This window comes from Solea senegalensis, linkage group LG4, assembly GCF_019176455.1.
Source record: "Solea senegalensis isolate Sse05_10M linkage group LG4, IFAPA_SoseM_1, whole genome shotgun sequence".
NCBI lineage: Eukaryota > Metazoa > Chordata > Actinopteri > Pleuronectiformes > Soleidae > Solea > Solea senegalensis.
In genome coordinates, this window is record NC_058024.1 from 11,990,894 (window position 1) to 12,005,715 (window position 14,822).

The following is a 14,822-nucleotide window of genomic DNA, read 5'->3' on the forward strand; positions in this document are numbered from 1 at the left end:
GTAATACTATGATTCGCTCAAGAATTGATTTGTGACACTGAAGCAATGAACCAACCTCTTCCACAAATATATACAGTCTCCAATTAATTTAATTACATTTTTTGTTCTTTATTTATCCCCTTAGGGAAATTCCTTCTCTGCATTTAACTCATCCTCTTCTCGAAACCTTCCTAGAATTAGGAGCAGGGGGCAGTCACTGAGCAGTTCCCGGGGAGCAAATGTTTTTTTTTGGGTACCTTGCTCTGGTGTACACCAGCCTTTTGGACTCAAACCTTCAGTAACCTTCTAGTTACAAGCCAAGTTCCCTTTCCACTTGGCCACGGGCAGCCCCAAACATGTTGATCCCGAACCCGCAAGTTTGCAAAGTGAAGCCAATGTGGAAGTGTCTGAAACCTAAACTCTAAACGGGAGTAGGCGATATCACTGTGGGTTGTCACGTGACCTCAGCTGTTGACAGAGAAAAAGCAGCATACAGTATTTCAATAGTGCAGGATTTTATTAAAACTTTACAGTACATAACCAAAACTTACACTAAATGCACCGTTAGTCCATCTCTAAGAACTACACATTAAAAAAACTAGAAAAGCTTTATATAACATACAAACTGTATAATTTAAGGGAAAGAAAACCTTTTTGTGTTCTTAATAATAATAATTAACACAATTCTTCTTTATTTACATTATGGTGCAGTTAGCTGACATGCCATGTGTCTGCTTTGTTCATGAAAGTGTCATGACTTTCAGATGAAATGTGATGAATGTCTTTCCTTTCAAGCAAATCGGTTCATTCAAGATCTTTATTAAGATATGAAACTAACCTGCTTTAAAGGTACAACAAAGGTGTTGGAGATTCCCTTCAGGAAGGCATATAGAGACAATGATTTCAACTCAGAACCCAACTGTCTCTATATTTTTGTTAACTTTTAAGACCAATTATCCATTTAAATAATGGCACCCAGAAACTAATTTGGACAAACCTTGATGCTGCTGTCAGTGAAGTCTGTGTTCTTCGTCCAATTATCCAGTTATAATCCACTTCAGTATGCTGACGAGCAGCACTTTTTGATAGTTTCGGTGGTGAATTTTGCCGCTGGAGACAAAGTTGATGAGAGCAGCTTACAGAGAAGAAGAGGTAAATGCGGACCAGAGGATTTCACAAACGCATTTTGACTTTATGATGGCGGAAGCAATGGATCAGCAACTCCTGTGTGATTTTGTGTGAGAGAGACACAGACTAGTCGGTTGGTTGTCTTAATGGCGAGGTAAAGCAACAGACATCAAAATATCTTAGACTTATGCTGGTGTAGATGTTTTCACTTTGCATGCCCCTTCTTGACCCAGTTGACAAAGCGCAGTCATCTGTCTGTAAAACACACGGCACTTCATATAACAACATTTCAACAATTCTGATCTATCCTTGTAAAGTCAAATGTGAGGACAGTCTTGCTTTGAGCTGAGAGTTCAGTGGATGTGAATTGTACAGTATGTGTGTGTGTGTGTTGTCTAATGAACGTAAAGATGCATGTACATTCCTGTCCAGAGTCAGCGTGCTGCTTCCCGCAAACCTGGAGTTCTGAAAACACTGTGCTTGTTCTTATGCCTTTGGGACAATAGTCAAACCAGCTTTTAGATGGGGTTGCGCAACACTCACTCTCAGTGAGTCTGAGCAAAGAAAGTTTATGAAGCTACTCCATCTAGAGGATACCAAGAAAGTTTCCCTGGCAGACACATGAGCACATGGAGGCTCAGTCTGTGCACATGGACAGAACAGGGACAGAATCTATACTTTTTAATGTCTATGAGGCCTGGAAAGCAGCAGTACCAGTGCAGTTCAGCTCTCTCAAGCACAAAGGTATATTTAAAGCTGTAGTGTGTAACTTTTAAATAAAACCAAATGGCTGCTTCGTTAAAACCATTGTTTTACACAATGCCGATTGCGGCTTCATGCGATTCTCTCCGTGTGTGTGTGACTCTTTCTCTCAGTATGGTAGTATTTTGTTGAGTCTGTGAGGACATCCCCACGGCACACAAGCAGATCGATGTTAATGGTTTTAGAATGATAATACTCAATAATACTTTACTCAATTTGTGAGTGGGTTGGTGGGTCATTGCATAGTCATTGTCATTTTGTCAGGTTTTCAACTCTCAAGCTCTGGTAAGCAACATTTTTGGCATTACTAATCAATAACTCCACAATAATCTTTCTCTGCAATCTGAATCAAGTGATCTGAGAGGGAACTAGATTCCTGCTCGTCCTCTGTGGTCTGTATCCATCCGTGGGGAATTCTGACCAATCAAAGGGCAATTCACAGTAAGACAATGCTTCTATTGGACCTTCTACTAAGTAGCTGTACACACATGACCCTTTTGTGGAAAGTTGGCAATTCCAGCTTTCTTAACAACTGCCTGTGCTGCAAATGAATCGAGTTTCTCTGTTTATTCCCGTCTGGTGGGAGTCGATTAGGACACAAAACCTCATCCCAAATATTAATATTAAATCGCCTGGGTATGCATCCAACAATTAACAATTTTTCCTATTGATCCAGCCTTTCTATTTACTGAAATTGCTCATTGTAATTACTAATTTTGATTTATTTCGATTTTTAAAAATGTGCACATTCCAACCACTGATTTTCACTTTAATCTATGTTTTTGCAGAACTATGTGGCACAATTTTCTGTTCAATTTGCTGTACATTTATGTATTGTTTGTACATAATTACTTACTTATTTCTTTATTATTTCTAAAGCTGTAATGATTTGTGCTTCTCTGTACAGACCTCACATTGACTTAAACAGTATGAGGTATGACAATAAACTGCTGGGAGTAGAGTTGAGTGCTTGAAGGAATTTCTCCAGGGGAGAACAGCTGTTGTCAGTGGGTGTTTTGACTCTGTAGTTCTGTGGCTGTGTCCTCAACATGTGTCCATGTCGGACCTTTGGTGTAAACTGGAGTTACACTGTGTGACTTAGCTGTTACTTCTAAGACAGGGAATGGTCTAGGTTAGGACAAGGCTGCATTTCTGAAATGTTCATGAGAGTCTCTAAACAGCGGCGCATGCTTCCATTATAGTATGTGAGAGAAAAGTGTGCAGTGAGCATGTTTCTTAAGTCAAAGAACGCTTCATTATTTACCTTTCACATACATTCACATGTTCGTACAATCCATTGTCACACTGTACCCTGCTCTACCTTCTGCCTCCTAAAAGTGACATTTCCACACCACTAAACTGCATTGAACTGAAATGAAGGTGATAATAACCGTTTTCTGGTTATGTATAGTATGTGGTTAGGTTTAGACACAGAAAACACCTGTTTGGGGCTAGGAAAAGATCATGGTATTTCTTCATAGCATCAACATCTTCTAAATGAAAACCCATCACATACTGTTTGTGGTCTGGTAGAAGTCTTGCTCTCCATAAAGACAAAGCGGTATGTCCTGATAACGCTGCAAAAAAATCAGCAACAGATCCTCCAACGCTTGGTCTCGAACTGTGTTTGGCTGCTTGGCTGACTTCTCACCACCAACTCAATGTGAGAATTTCACCTCAAATAATCCAGAGAGAAAAAAAAATATTCCTCAAGAAACAGAACTGAGATGGCAAATTAGTTGTGTGGGAATGTATTTTTCGCAAGACAGAACTGTTAAAGCACACAAACCACAGGTTAACCAGTTGCCTTTAGCTCTGGTACACTGGACCACATCGGTCCAACCTGCACTGAGAGGATTGCTATTCATGTCCGCACTGATCATGGCTCAGCATAAGAGTCTTCAACAGTCCTTTTCTAAACAGCTGCAGTAGTAACATTCTCATCCGCACTGTTGCCAGTGGCTGCCATGCCAGTCGGGATCCCGTTGCCCGGCGTGTGTGGCGTCACCTTTGCCAGTCGGTGCTCCTTGCTGTGGATGCAGTTACGGGAGCAGAGCTGGCAGGAGGCGCATGCCAAGTTGCAGCAGGGTAAGAAGCGACAGATACTGATGCGCCACAGGAACCAGCCAGGTGACCAGCAGCACCAGCACAGCACCAGGCCACCTGCCACTACAGCCAGTATGATGTAGAGAACCAACAGGGACAGAGAGGAAGGAGAGTCTGGAAACAAGAGAGAAGCAATAAAATTCTCTTGAGTCACATAGCAGCCATTTTCAGGTCATCATAAAGGCTCATTCATACTCTAGGTATAACACAGAGATGGACGAAGCCTTTCATCCACACTTTGTGTTAATTTCGTCCGTCATTGTGTGCCTCGCAGGGGAGCTTATAATGACGGACAAAGTGGAGAAATATCACCGGAAATCCTTGGGGCAGTACAGAGTAAATAGTCCAATCAGTCAGGAAAATTACCAAGTTTTACGGGTATTTAAAAGTGTCTGCCACAGTTGCTGGCTTATCCATGAAGCCAGAAAATGGAGAGGGATTGCCAGGCACTCGGTTTCCCTCACAGGGGTCAAAAGTGATGGTCTTTGTCAAAAGATGGCGGTGACCATAACATTTTCTTAACCTCTGCAAGAACATCCAATGATCATAGCAGCTTGGCCGTTTTTAAGGCCAACACTCTTCTGCAAATGTGGTCTAGACTTTAATGTTGGCACTGGTGGTCACCAACAATCACTAGATAATTTAAATCAGATGGAATACAGGAAACTGATACCAATAGTGAGTCTTAAACATCACTTCTAAGTCCCACAGGAGTCTCTGAGATTTTCCAAAGGGGCTGTATATGTGAATGTAAATGTCCCCAGAAGTTGTACTGGACATTCTCTGGAGATTCCCCTGCCATGTAGGCTAAGGCTAAAAGGTCATGAGCCTGGAGGGATAGCTTAGGGCTTCTGCCCTTTTCTATCCATAGTTTGTGACATCAGGAGTGGGCCGGAAAGGTGGGAGGAGGCAAAGGACTTGTGAGGTTTTAGCAAAGGAAGACCAAGGCACAAATAAAAAAGGAAAAGAAAACCCAACAACAAACAAAGACACCCTGTGTGCATGTTATTTACATGTGTGTGTGTGATGTTTAAGAAAAGTGCTCTACAAGTGGTGCCTGATGATTTAAGTGGTGGTGTGTTATTGGTCTCTGGGTCTCCGTTTAGGTTCTTTATTTTTTGCCAGAATGTCCGGGGGTTTGTGTCTTGGTCGAGTTTTCTGTAAAATGTGTTCCATGTTTTCTGTCGGTGGAGGGTAAGTTGTGTTTTAAGAGTGCTTTGCAGTCTATTTAATTCTGTTTTGGTGTGGGGTGATCTGGACCTGATGAAATCCCGTCACAGCTTCCTTTTGTGTCTGATGTGTTGGAGGAGGTAAGCAGGTAAAGTCTGTTTTGATGGTTTTGCTGTATATTGGGATATGGTTTCTTCTCTGGCTTGAATGAGAATTTTGCTTAAAAGTGATGCTTGTTGGTCCAGGTGTTGATGGGTGGTGATGAGAATGATGTTCTTCAGTTTGTCTTCAATGTTTGATCTATATTTTTCCCATTCTGCTGTTTTATAGTTGTATTTGTTCTTGTTGGTGACTTGTGGCAGGAAAGAGAATGTAGTCAGACCAGGTAAGTGGTCGCTGGAGAGGTGGTTGGTGGTGGAGAACTTATGGAGTTTAGAAGCCAGGTCGGGGGAGCATATAATGAGGTCCAGGATGTCTGTGTTGCCAGTTAGTGGCGATATGTAAGTGGGCTCTTTTGTGTTGACGATTGTTAAATTTGTGTCAGCGAGAATTTGTTTGAGTACTTTGCCACTTGAGTTTGTTTTATTGCAGTAGAAGTCAACATGTTTGACATTGAAGTCTCCCATGATGAGGGTGTAGCTGGAGGTGGATATGGCTTGGAACAGGTTTAAGGAGGGTTTTATTTCGGGGGGACAATAAATGCTGATGACTGTGATGGAGTGATTTAAATGGGTTTTCATTTTTATTGCAAAATATTCATTTCCGTTGAGTTCTTCGTGAAAATCCATTTCACTGTATTCAATGTTATTTCTGATTAAAATGGCTACTCCTCCTCCATGTCCTGTCTGTCGCTCTTTTCTGATGATCGAATATCTAGGAATTTTGATCTGTGATTTGGTTGATAAAAGTGTTTCATTCACAGAAGCTACAGAGATGTTCTTGTCATTTAGCAGTTGGATAAGTTCTTCTTTATTTCCTCTTATTCCTCTGATGTTTATATGTAAGAACGTGCAGAGTGTCATGGTGAGAATTATGGGGAAAAAAGACCGGTGTGGAGGTCTTGGTGAGAGGGTTTTGTTTATTAACTGTGGTGTGTGTGTTTTCTGATGCTTTTAAGATGGGTGCTATCTCTGGAGAGCAGGCTGGGGGGGGTTGGTGGGTTTTACAAGGGGTGGTGGCTTGTTGCCAAGTTGTGTCATGTTTGACAGGTAGACTGGGCAGGTCTTGGAGGCAGCGGAGTGTTCACCTGCACAGTTGGCACACTTGGCATGGCGTTTTTCTTTGGTGCAGGTTTTGTGATGGTGATTTTCTCCGCATCTCAAGCAGACAACCGGGTTATTGCAGTTGACGGATATGTGATTGAACTGTTGACATTTGAAGCATTGTTTAATGGTAGGTGGAGGCTGCGCCTTCTCCACTCTGTACTGGAAGAGGTCCATGTAAAATCCTTCATGGAGAAGGCCGGCAGCTTGATATGGGTTGGTAAGGTGGATTTTGAGGAATGTGGTTGGTTGCTGAGTATTTCTGCTTATAATTCTATGCAGTCTGGTGATTTGGATGCCTTGATTTTCCAGTTCTTCTTTAACTTGTGTTTCAGTGATATTGATGTTGATGCCTTTAATGACCAGTAGTTTTACAGGGGGGTCAGATGGGGTTTCAGTGCCTTGTTTACGTGCTAGTCTGCAGGTGAAATGTGCTCCATTGAATGCTCCTTTGGGCCATGGTGACAGAAGACTTTTCAAGGAGGGGACATCCTTAGGGAAAATGAGGAGATTACCATTTCGCATATGGATCAGTTTTTGAAGTTGGATTAGTGGCTTGTGTTTTTGTATTTCTTTGTTGATAGGTAGGTTGGTTATAAAAGAGCTGTTTGTAGTTTTCTATTACAACTGGTGTAATGTGTTGGATTTCTGTAGATCCTCTTTTTCTGGTGCTCATATTAAATGTTTGATATTTGTGTATATTTGCATTGACAACGTCCGAAAAGCTGGCAGAAAGTGGTGGGAGTGGTGTGAGTGGGTCCTGTCCTTCCAGTAAAATCTGTTCCATTGTGACTAGGGTGGACTTCATCTGTGTGATGGCACTATTGATGGAGGTGGACTGGGTGTATTTGCTGAGTTCATAGTACAGGTGGTTAATTTGGGCAAAAATATTCTTAATGACAAGATGGTCAATTTTCTCTGTAGTTGGAGGAGCTGGTGTCTCAGCAGAGATGGTTGGGTTTGGACTGGTTACCATGGTTACTTGTTTATCAATACTGGAAGGTTTAGATAATTTCAATGTTTTTTCTTTTTCTTTAATGGCCAGTCTGGATTCTGGTGATGCAGTAGGGTCCATAGTTTGTAATTGCCCCTGCCATGTCCCCTATCTTATCTCCAGAACATGTCAAAGTGAGGACATGTGCGAACACACCAGGAGAAACTCCAGAGGATTCACAGTGAGTGAATGTTTGAGTACCACCCACTTGCCTGGATCCTCCAGAGATTCTCCTGTTGTGAAAACATCTCACCCAGACATTCTCCCACTGTGTTCATCACATGTGAATGGCAAACACGTGAGGGGAGTTCTTCTAACCAGATGGCCTGGGGTTCAATCCCTGGCTCCTTGGGAAAGACTATGTGAAATTTGTATGTCAGCGATTCCTAGAGACTGGGTCAGGACCCACAGATGAGTTGCCAAATCTGCTGAATGTTTAAGATTCCCAACAATTACACTTTTAAATAATAAAATCAATTCAGCCACAGCCAAACAAGTTGCCAGTGAGGCAGGCTGCTGGGTCACCCAGGCTGAGCTCTTTTTCTGTGGGCACATCCAAGGTTTATTCACATGGATCTGAGCTAATAAAAAGCTGCAAACCTGCACACTGGGCAAATCCCCTTCAGCCTCTCTCAGTCTGAAAAGAAGAATGGTTGTTTTCTTAGAAGCAGTAAGAAACCAGGCTGGCTCAGACGGTCTCTGTTTGCACCTCTGACACTGGAATAGAGACAGATCACTCAAAAGGCTGCTCTTTGTAGTGAGAATCCATCTATTGGTTTACGAGTGTTAAGCTGAAATTCAATGGCCACCTTCATCAGCTTTACACCCAGTCATCCGGCTACTTTGCATCCAAAAGAGGCACTTAGTTAATCCTCTGACTGCAGGACATAAACATGCATTTTACAGTCACTCATTCTTCTCTCGATCCTAAAACAGGAAGTTTAGCTATTGGCTGAATGAAGACTTATTCAAGGCAAAGGTCACTCACCTGTTACTGACTCATGGCTGGGAGCACTGTCTGGCACGCCACAATTCATATGAGTGGGAAGTGGCATTGTGGGTGGACTCACAAAGGTTGGGGGTGTAGTGACCATAGGCGGTGGAGGTTCAGGAGGTAAAAGCTGACCTGCTGAAAAAGGACACATTTTGGGTCAACCATCAAACATTAAGAAATGTCATGTCTCGACCGACAAAAACACCCAGGGTTTAATCATTTTGTACATTAAAGATATTTGTAAACTGTCAAAAAATTAGGAAATATGTAGTTTTTGCTGATAATACTATTATTTTTGTTCTGCAGGATTTACTACATAAACTCAAATATTGGTTTGAGACAAAAGTAAAAATATGTTGTATAAAGACATAAAAATAAAGTTCAAATTGTAATGGATATTGTAATTATTAGTAAAGTGGAACAAACCACATTTGTAGGTCAGATAAGAGACAAAAGGATCCTCATATAACCATAATAATGTAGATCCAAAGACGGCAAAGAGTGTAAGTGTCCTGAGGAGATCTAAACAGTGACTTGACCAACAGTCGGACTAACAATAATTAGTGTTTTCCAGTGTCTTATAAATGTACTGACTGATGAGATGGAACAAAACGTAAAAAGTAGCAAAAATATGAAACATGCCAGACTTTCTGTAGTGAGGTCATGAGGCAAGTGTAGCCTAGATCGTAATGAATTGTAATGACACACGTGTCTGTGGAGATCCACAGTCATCCAGGTCATAGTCTTATTCTCTACTTAGCTGTAGGTGACTACAGATTACATTGAACAAAATATTTTTATAGATCCAACTCCAAAACCCTATATCTGCCAGATCAGGCATTAAAGTGTAATGGTGACATTGGCGGCATTATCTAGAGCACAGGTTGCTTTGCTAATCAGGAGATATTGGTCACACCTGTGTTGTCCTCCCACAGCTGAGGATAATCAGCCTGGGAGGGTTTATATGCAGGGTGGAGATGCTCAGTCGGGTTTTAATCTCCAGGAGTTCAACTCCTTTGTTTGTTGTTCTGTGTTTTCTGTTTTGAGTGGGCATCTGAGTTGGGAAGTGTATTTCTTTTTTGGGTCTTTTATTTCTCTTTCTCCCTGTTCAGTGTTTCCCACTTTACTTTTATGGTGCATTTCCTTTCCCATAATGTCATTAAATCAGTAGCAAATGGATTTATTTCTGAGAAATGGGGAAACCCTTTGTCTATTATTATTTGATGGAATAAGCTGATGGCTTTGGGAAGTGTTATTCACACTGCCAACTTTTAGAAACCCTACATTTTTTTTAACACTCACTTTGAAACTTCTGAAGCATTGAAACTGTGACATGCCCTCTGATTAGCCAGATTTCCCCAAGGCTTGAAATTGAGCTAAAGACAGTTGCTGAATTCTACTTCCACCTTAGAAGTCTGGTTGAATTACTCTATGCAAAAAGGCTATTATATAATTATAGATCTTTAAATGATGCCACAGCATCACTTTACTGACCTTTGCAGCCAGTCGTCAGGTTTTCCTCCAGGTCACTTCCATCCCCACAGTTGTCGATGCCTTTATCATCACACACCAGGCTGAGGGGGATACACTTTCCATTCCTGCAGGTGAAGTAGGGCTCACTGCTGCACTCTGATTGGTTGAAACCTGAGAAGGAATAGGATAATCTTGTCATATGGCAACAAACATATTCTTAAAATATCCTTAAGCAGGATGGGTTTTATTAGGTGGGTCTTTCAAGTGGCAAAAATATGTTTTTCCCTCTGTCCCCACTAGCAGCCATGTTTTCAGAGAGAGACAGTTAAAACACCATGACCCAACCCTGCAGACATCTCAGCGCTATGCTGTGTTCATTAGACGTATATGTACTAAATGAAATGAACAAAACAAACAGCTGATATGTTGACACTAGGTTAATTTAACATGGCCAGTGACCCCGAAAGCTACTGTGGAATCCTTAGGTTAATGTGTTTGTAAAACAACTCTACATTCTGACAGCTATCACTGATCTAAAGTGTTTGCTCAGCGACACCGGTGTCTCAACCTCAGGCTCTCTACTCATGAAGTTATACTGTTTATCCGAAAACAAATCCCCCAAAAAATAATCACCAGTGGTCTTGTGAATACCATTAACACTAGGGGAAAACCTATTTCTTTTAAAATCATACACTTTAACTGTAAAGAAAAAACATTTGTTTGATGTTATAAAAAGGTTTAAAGTTATTTCTGACCTGGAAACACTTTAAAGAGATCAGTGAGTGAACAAAGCTGTAATTTGCTTTAGCTATTTGGGCTGCAACTACATTATTCCCGTCATTTCATACAATTGTATACTAAATCAAGTCCACATCTCATCTTACCTAGTCTGAAGGAGGTGAAGTCCCCCACAAAGTCCACTCTGGGTTGAGTCCCTCTGGTCACCAGCCTCAGCGTCAGGTAGTTTCCTGTTGACAGCACAGGCCGAGGTGGGCTCTTCCCACAAAGAGGAGGCCCGAGGGGAGGCGAGCCCCTATCGCGTCCATCATAGAACTGAACATATGAGCCAGCGTGGCACGGGTCCCCCAAGCTTTCACCAGAGGTGGGCTCCAGTCTCGGGTTGAGGGCAGCAGAGTCACGGGGAGACTCTGGGAAGAGGGGGACCGGACTAAGAGGGGCCACTCGCAGCAAACTGTAGACCAGGAAGAAGCGGAAGTGGAACTGGACTTTGTCTTTGGGAGAGATGGCCTGCATGGTGAGGTGGCAGTCGGTCGCCATGGTGACAAAGTAGTACTTCTTGGATTCCTGGTGTGAGTTGACAATCATGCCATCACCTCGGATTGTCTGACCGCAGAAGTCCACCACATTGACTGACAAGAAAAAAAAGACACCTGAGACACAAACTCGTACATAAAGTATTTCTTTTGTAAAAAAAAAAAGAAATTGTTGTCCATTTGCAAAGTAGACACTGTATATGACTTTATGCTATAAAGGGATATATTATTTTTAGTATGGGCAGCCCATAGCTAAGCACAAAGAGAACCTGACTTATGACTGAAGGGCTGTCAGTTTGAGTCCCCATCCGATCAAGGGCTGGTGTATCCCTGAGCAATTAATTGGACATGGGGGGTTGTACATCCAGCATACTCCTTTTGCCTGGTCCCAAGCCCATATAAATGGGAGGCTTGTGTGAGGAAGAGCGTCCGGCATAAAAATCTATGCCACATCATATATGTGGATCATCTGCCGTGGCGATCCCTAGAGAGGGTGAAGCTGAAAGACAAGGAAAAAAGAAATGTCTCCCAGTCCCTGTAATAGTCTGGCAACCTGTCGAGTACACTCCAAATATCAGCTGGGATTGGCTCAAAAGGTATAAATAATGGATGAAATGGATTAGCTTTCATAATATTATTCAGCTTTGGTTAAATGAAGATAATAAACCTGACTGCTGGTCACTCTTGAATCGTAAACTCTTAAAATAAAAGTAAGAACTTAAGGACAAAATGGACCTGTCAAAAAACTTTTCTTTATGCCAAATGACATCTAGAGGGCACTTTTCTGTCACTTTTGCTGCCGAAAGTCCACAGTTAAAAACAACAAAAAACACGACCCACCACCCCACCCAACAGACCAAGTAAATCCAAACCTAATGGGTTTTGCATTTCAAGTCGATAAATGGCTTTTCTTCTGTTCTGACAGCTCACTCTCCTGCACCAGAGTACAGAGCAATCATTGAATGATTGATTTAGCTTGCAGAATCTACTGGCCTCCACATACCAGAAAGGATGTTCTACATCTTTGTTTTGTGTGTAACCCTTTGCTCAACAACATGAAACACATGCTCTGGCTGGTCTGTCTGTTCAGGGTGCCTACAGTATGTATACAGCAAGGCCAGTGCCTAACATACATATACAAAGGCTTATTCTAATGCCACAATGGTAAAGAGATATTTTGCCAAAAGTCTTTGTTACACTGGCAGATGTACAAACAAACACAGACCAATGTGAACTTCCATCAGCCATGTCATGAGCATGCTGATGAGTTTGAAAAGCAGCTCACTGCTCATCCACAGGCAGAACTCGGACAGATGGGTGGGCAGATATGGCTCAACCAGCTGCCCACACCCTGCCACCCACCGCCCCCTGCCTCTGGGCCGCAGGCCAAATAATGAGAAAATTTACGACCACCCCTGGAGTTTATTAGCACCGTTTCCCTGGGAGACGGCTAGATCCTCCTGCACTGACCTCCAGGAATGTCCCAAAGCCTGGGAGCCCCTGTTGGTGGGAAGCAGCTTATCCCCTCTTCACCGCATAAGCAAATACAAAAGCACCAGAGATGGCGTTCAAAACAAGGGTGACCAGAGGACACCAAGTCTTTTTACAGGCAGATAATATGACTGTTTTTAAAGACTCTGACTGTAAATGGAGTCCAGAGTTTCAGAGAGCGAACTCAGAGGCCAAGTGAGGGTCAAAGTCCTGAAGACACTGTTGAGGCATCATTATGTAGAAAAGGGTAGTAACTTTGCTTTCTATGTGATACTTTATCACTTTACTCACTCTCCAAATGATTTCACCTTGGTTTCTCATTGACCCATACAGAATTTCTATAATTAATCACTGGCATGTTCATTTAAAGAAAGCATGCCGATCCTTTGTCCTCAAAACAAGTAGCTCAAAGGATCAAAATAGAGCAATTTAGCTCATTTACAGACACTTTTTTTATCCATAATATAATGTGTTTTACAAATCCTCAAGTAGCCTGTCTATTGTTCCTGAAGTCCTCTATTCATTTTAGAACAAATTAAATGAGACATGATTTGTACTTAACACATTTTTCAGTTCAAAAACATTAGTCAGAAGCAAAACACACTGTGTAGAAACCACACAATGAAGTCATGTGACTTTTGAAGCCTGCTACTTTCAGTTTAGGTAAAATAAAGAAAAAAACATCAGTAAAATGACGTCACCTCCAATTTAACTACTCAAACCACAAGAGCTGCCGGACAGTGAAGTGCCCACGGTCAAAATGCTGAGTCATGTCAGAGACAGCACTTTGTGGAACAGTTTACTGCCTTCACTCAGAAGATCATTCAAAAAAAACCCACATCTGAGGTCAAACCAGGTCTGTGCACATGTTTAACCACCATGTGCAACTTTACCAGCAATATATAAATGAACAATGTGAACATCATCGACTGAACAACATTTTTTCCTTTGGAGGGCCAAATTTGAAATGTGATAGTGGGCTGTGAGCCAAAAGAAATACACTTGCATTAAGTTGTAAACAAACATTTTATATTCTTTTAACTTTAACATAGTTACATAAAAAAACCTTCACCTCATTTCCAGGTTTGAGAAACACTGATCAACATTTTCATAACATTTTATGGACCAAACGTTCACTCGATGAATCGAGAAAATAATCAACATTAATTGATTATGAAAATAATCATTAGTTGCAGCCCCCAGTGTACTTTATTTACACTGAAATAAATATATAACAATCAGTTACAGAATTATTTGTAATTTTGATCATTATTTTTTGTCTGGTTCTGTGATTTCACATTCTGAAATGTTCATATTTTCTGTTTCCTTTGCTCTTTTAAGACAATTTGGTTTCTGGTATAAAAAAATGTTTAACAGACAGAACAACTAATCAATTAATCGAAGCAATAATATACATTAAAAATGAAAATAATTGTTCAGTCGCAGCTCTGGTACAATATTCAGCTCCTCCATGATCGCATATAAAAACGTAGTCATTCTACATAGAAATACAGAAACATTTATTACACCTGTTATTGTTGTTACAGGTGTTATGACGCTCCCTCCCGGCATTTCAACTTTGTACACCAACGCACACTTGTGCGCCACTGTGACCATGACGCACAGCTGCGCGTCAATGAGTGAGTGTAAAGTAGTTTTTAAGTCTTACCAGTCTCGATGGCCGAGCTGTGCAGAGTCATGCAGCAGAGCAGGAGGAGCAGCCAGCAGCAGCAGCAGCTCTCCACCTGCACCTCCATCATCCAGACCCAGTGCGCACCGCAGACACACAGACAAAGAGCCGCAAAGTAAACTCACAGCCAGGACAATTTGAGCTCGCATGAACGCATCATCATCATCATCATCATCACCATCTTAATATTACAGAGAACGGCAGGAGTTAGAGGAGAACAATCTCCCTGCTCTCCATCATAAACACTGTCTCTCTGACTCCTTACTCCACACATGAACCTCCTCCTGTCTTCTTCCTCTGTCCCCTCCACCCACGTGTCCTGTCATCTCCATGGCAACTCCCATCCACCAGCTCGCTGGAAAAATACTCCTGTTTGAAATAAAATTAGTTACAACTCAATGTAAGTTTCCTAATTAATTTTCCAACTAATTGTTGATGAGTCAGCATTCATGATCTTCAGCCTCAATTTCTCCTGTGTCAAGAAGACTCAAAGAGATTC

The 14,822-nt window shown here is 41.7% G+C and overlaps 1 protein-coding gene across 2 annotated transcripts; it reads right to left on the minus strand.

Moving 5' to 3' along the window:
- Positions 1-477: 477 nt before the first annotated feature.
- Positions 478-14,580, minus strand: ldlrad2 (low density lipoprotein receptor class A domain containing 2). Of its 2 annotated transcripts, none has more exons than XM_044024452.1 (5): positions 14,303-14,580; positions 10,753-11,238; positions 9,890-10,039; positions 8,390-8,527; positions 478-4,089 (listed from the first exon to the last, which is right to left on the minus strand). In XM_044024452.1, exons 1-5 carry the CDS (start codon positions 14,391-14,393, stop codon positions 3,785-3,787), a joined length of 1,170 nt encoding a protein of 389 aa, XP_043880387.1. In that variant the 5' UTR covers positions 14,394-14,580; the 3' UTR covers positions 478-3,784. The 2 variants fall into 2 exon arrangements, with proteins under 2 accessions (XP_043880387.1, XP_043880386.1); XM_044024451.1 differs by having other exon boundaries at positions 8,390-8,530.
- Between the last annotated feature and the right edge of the window lie 242 nt (positions 14,581-14,822).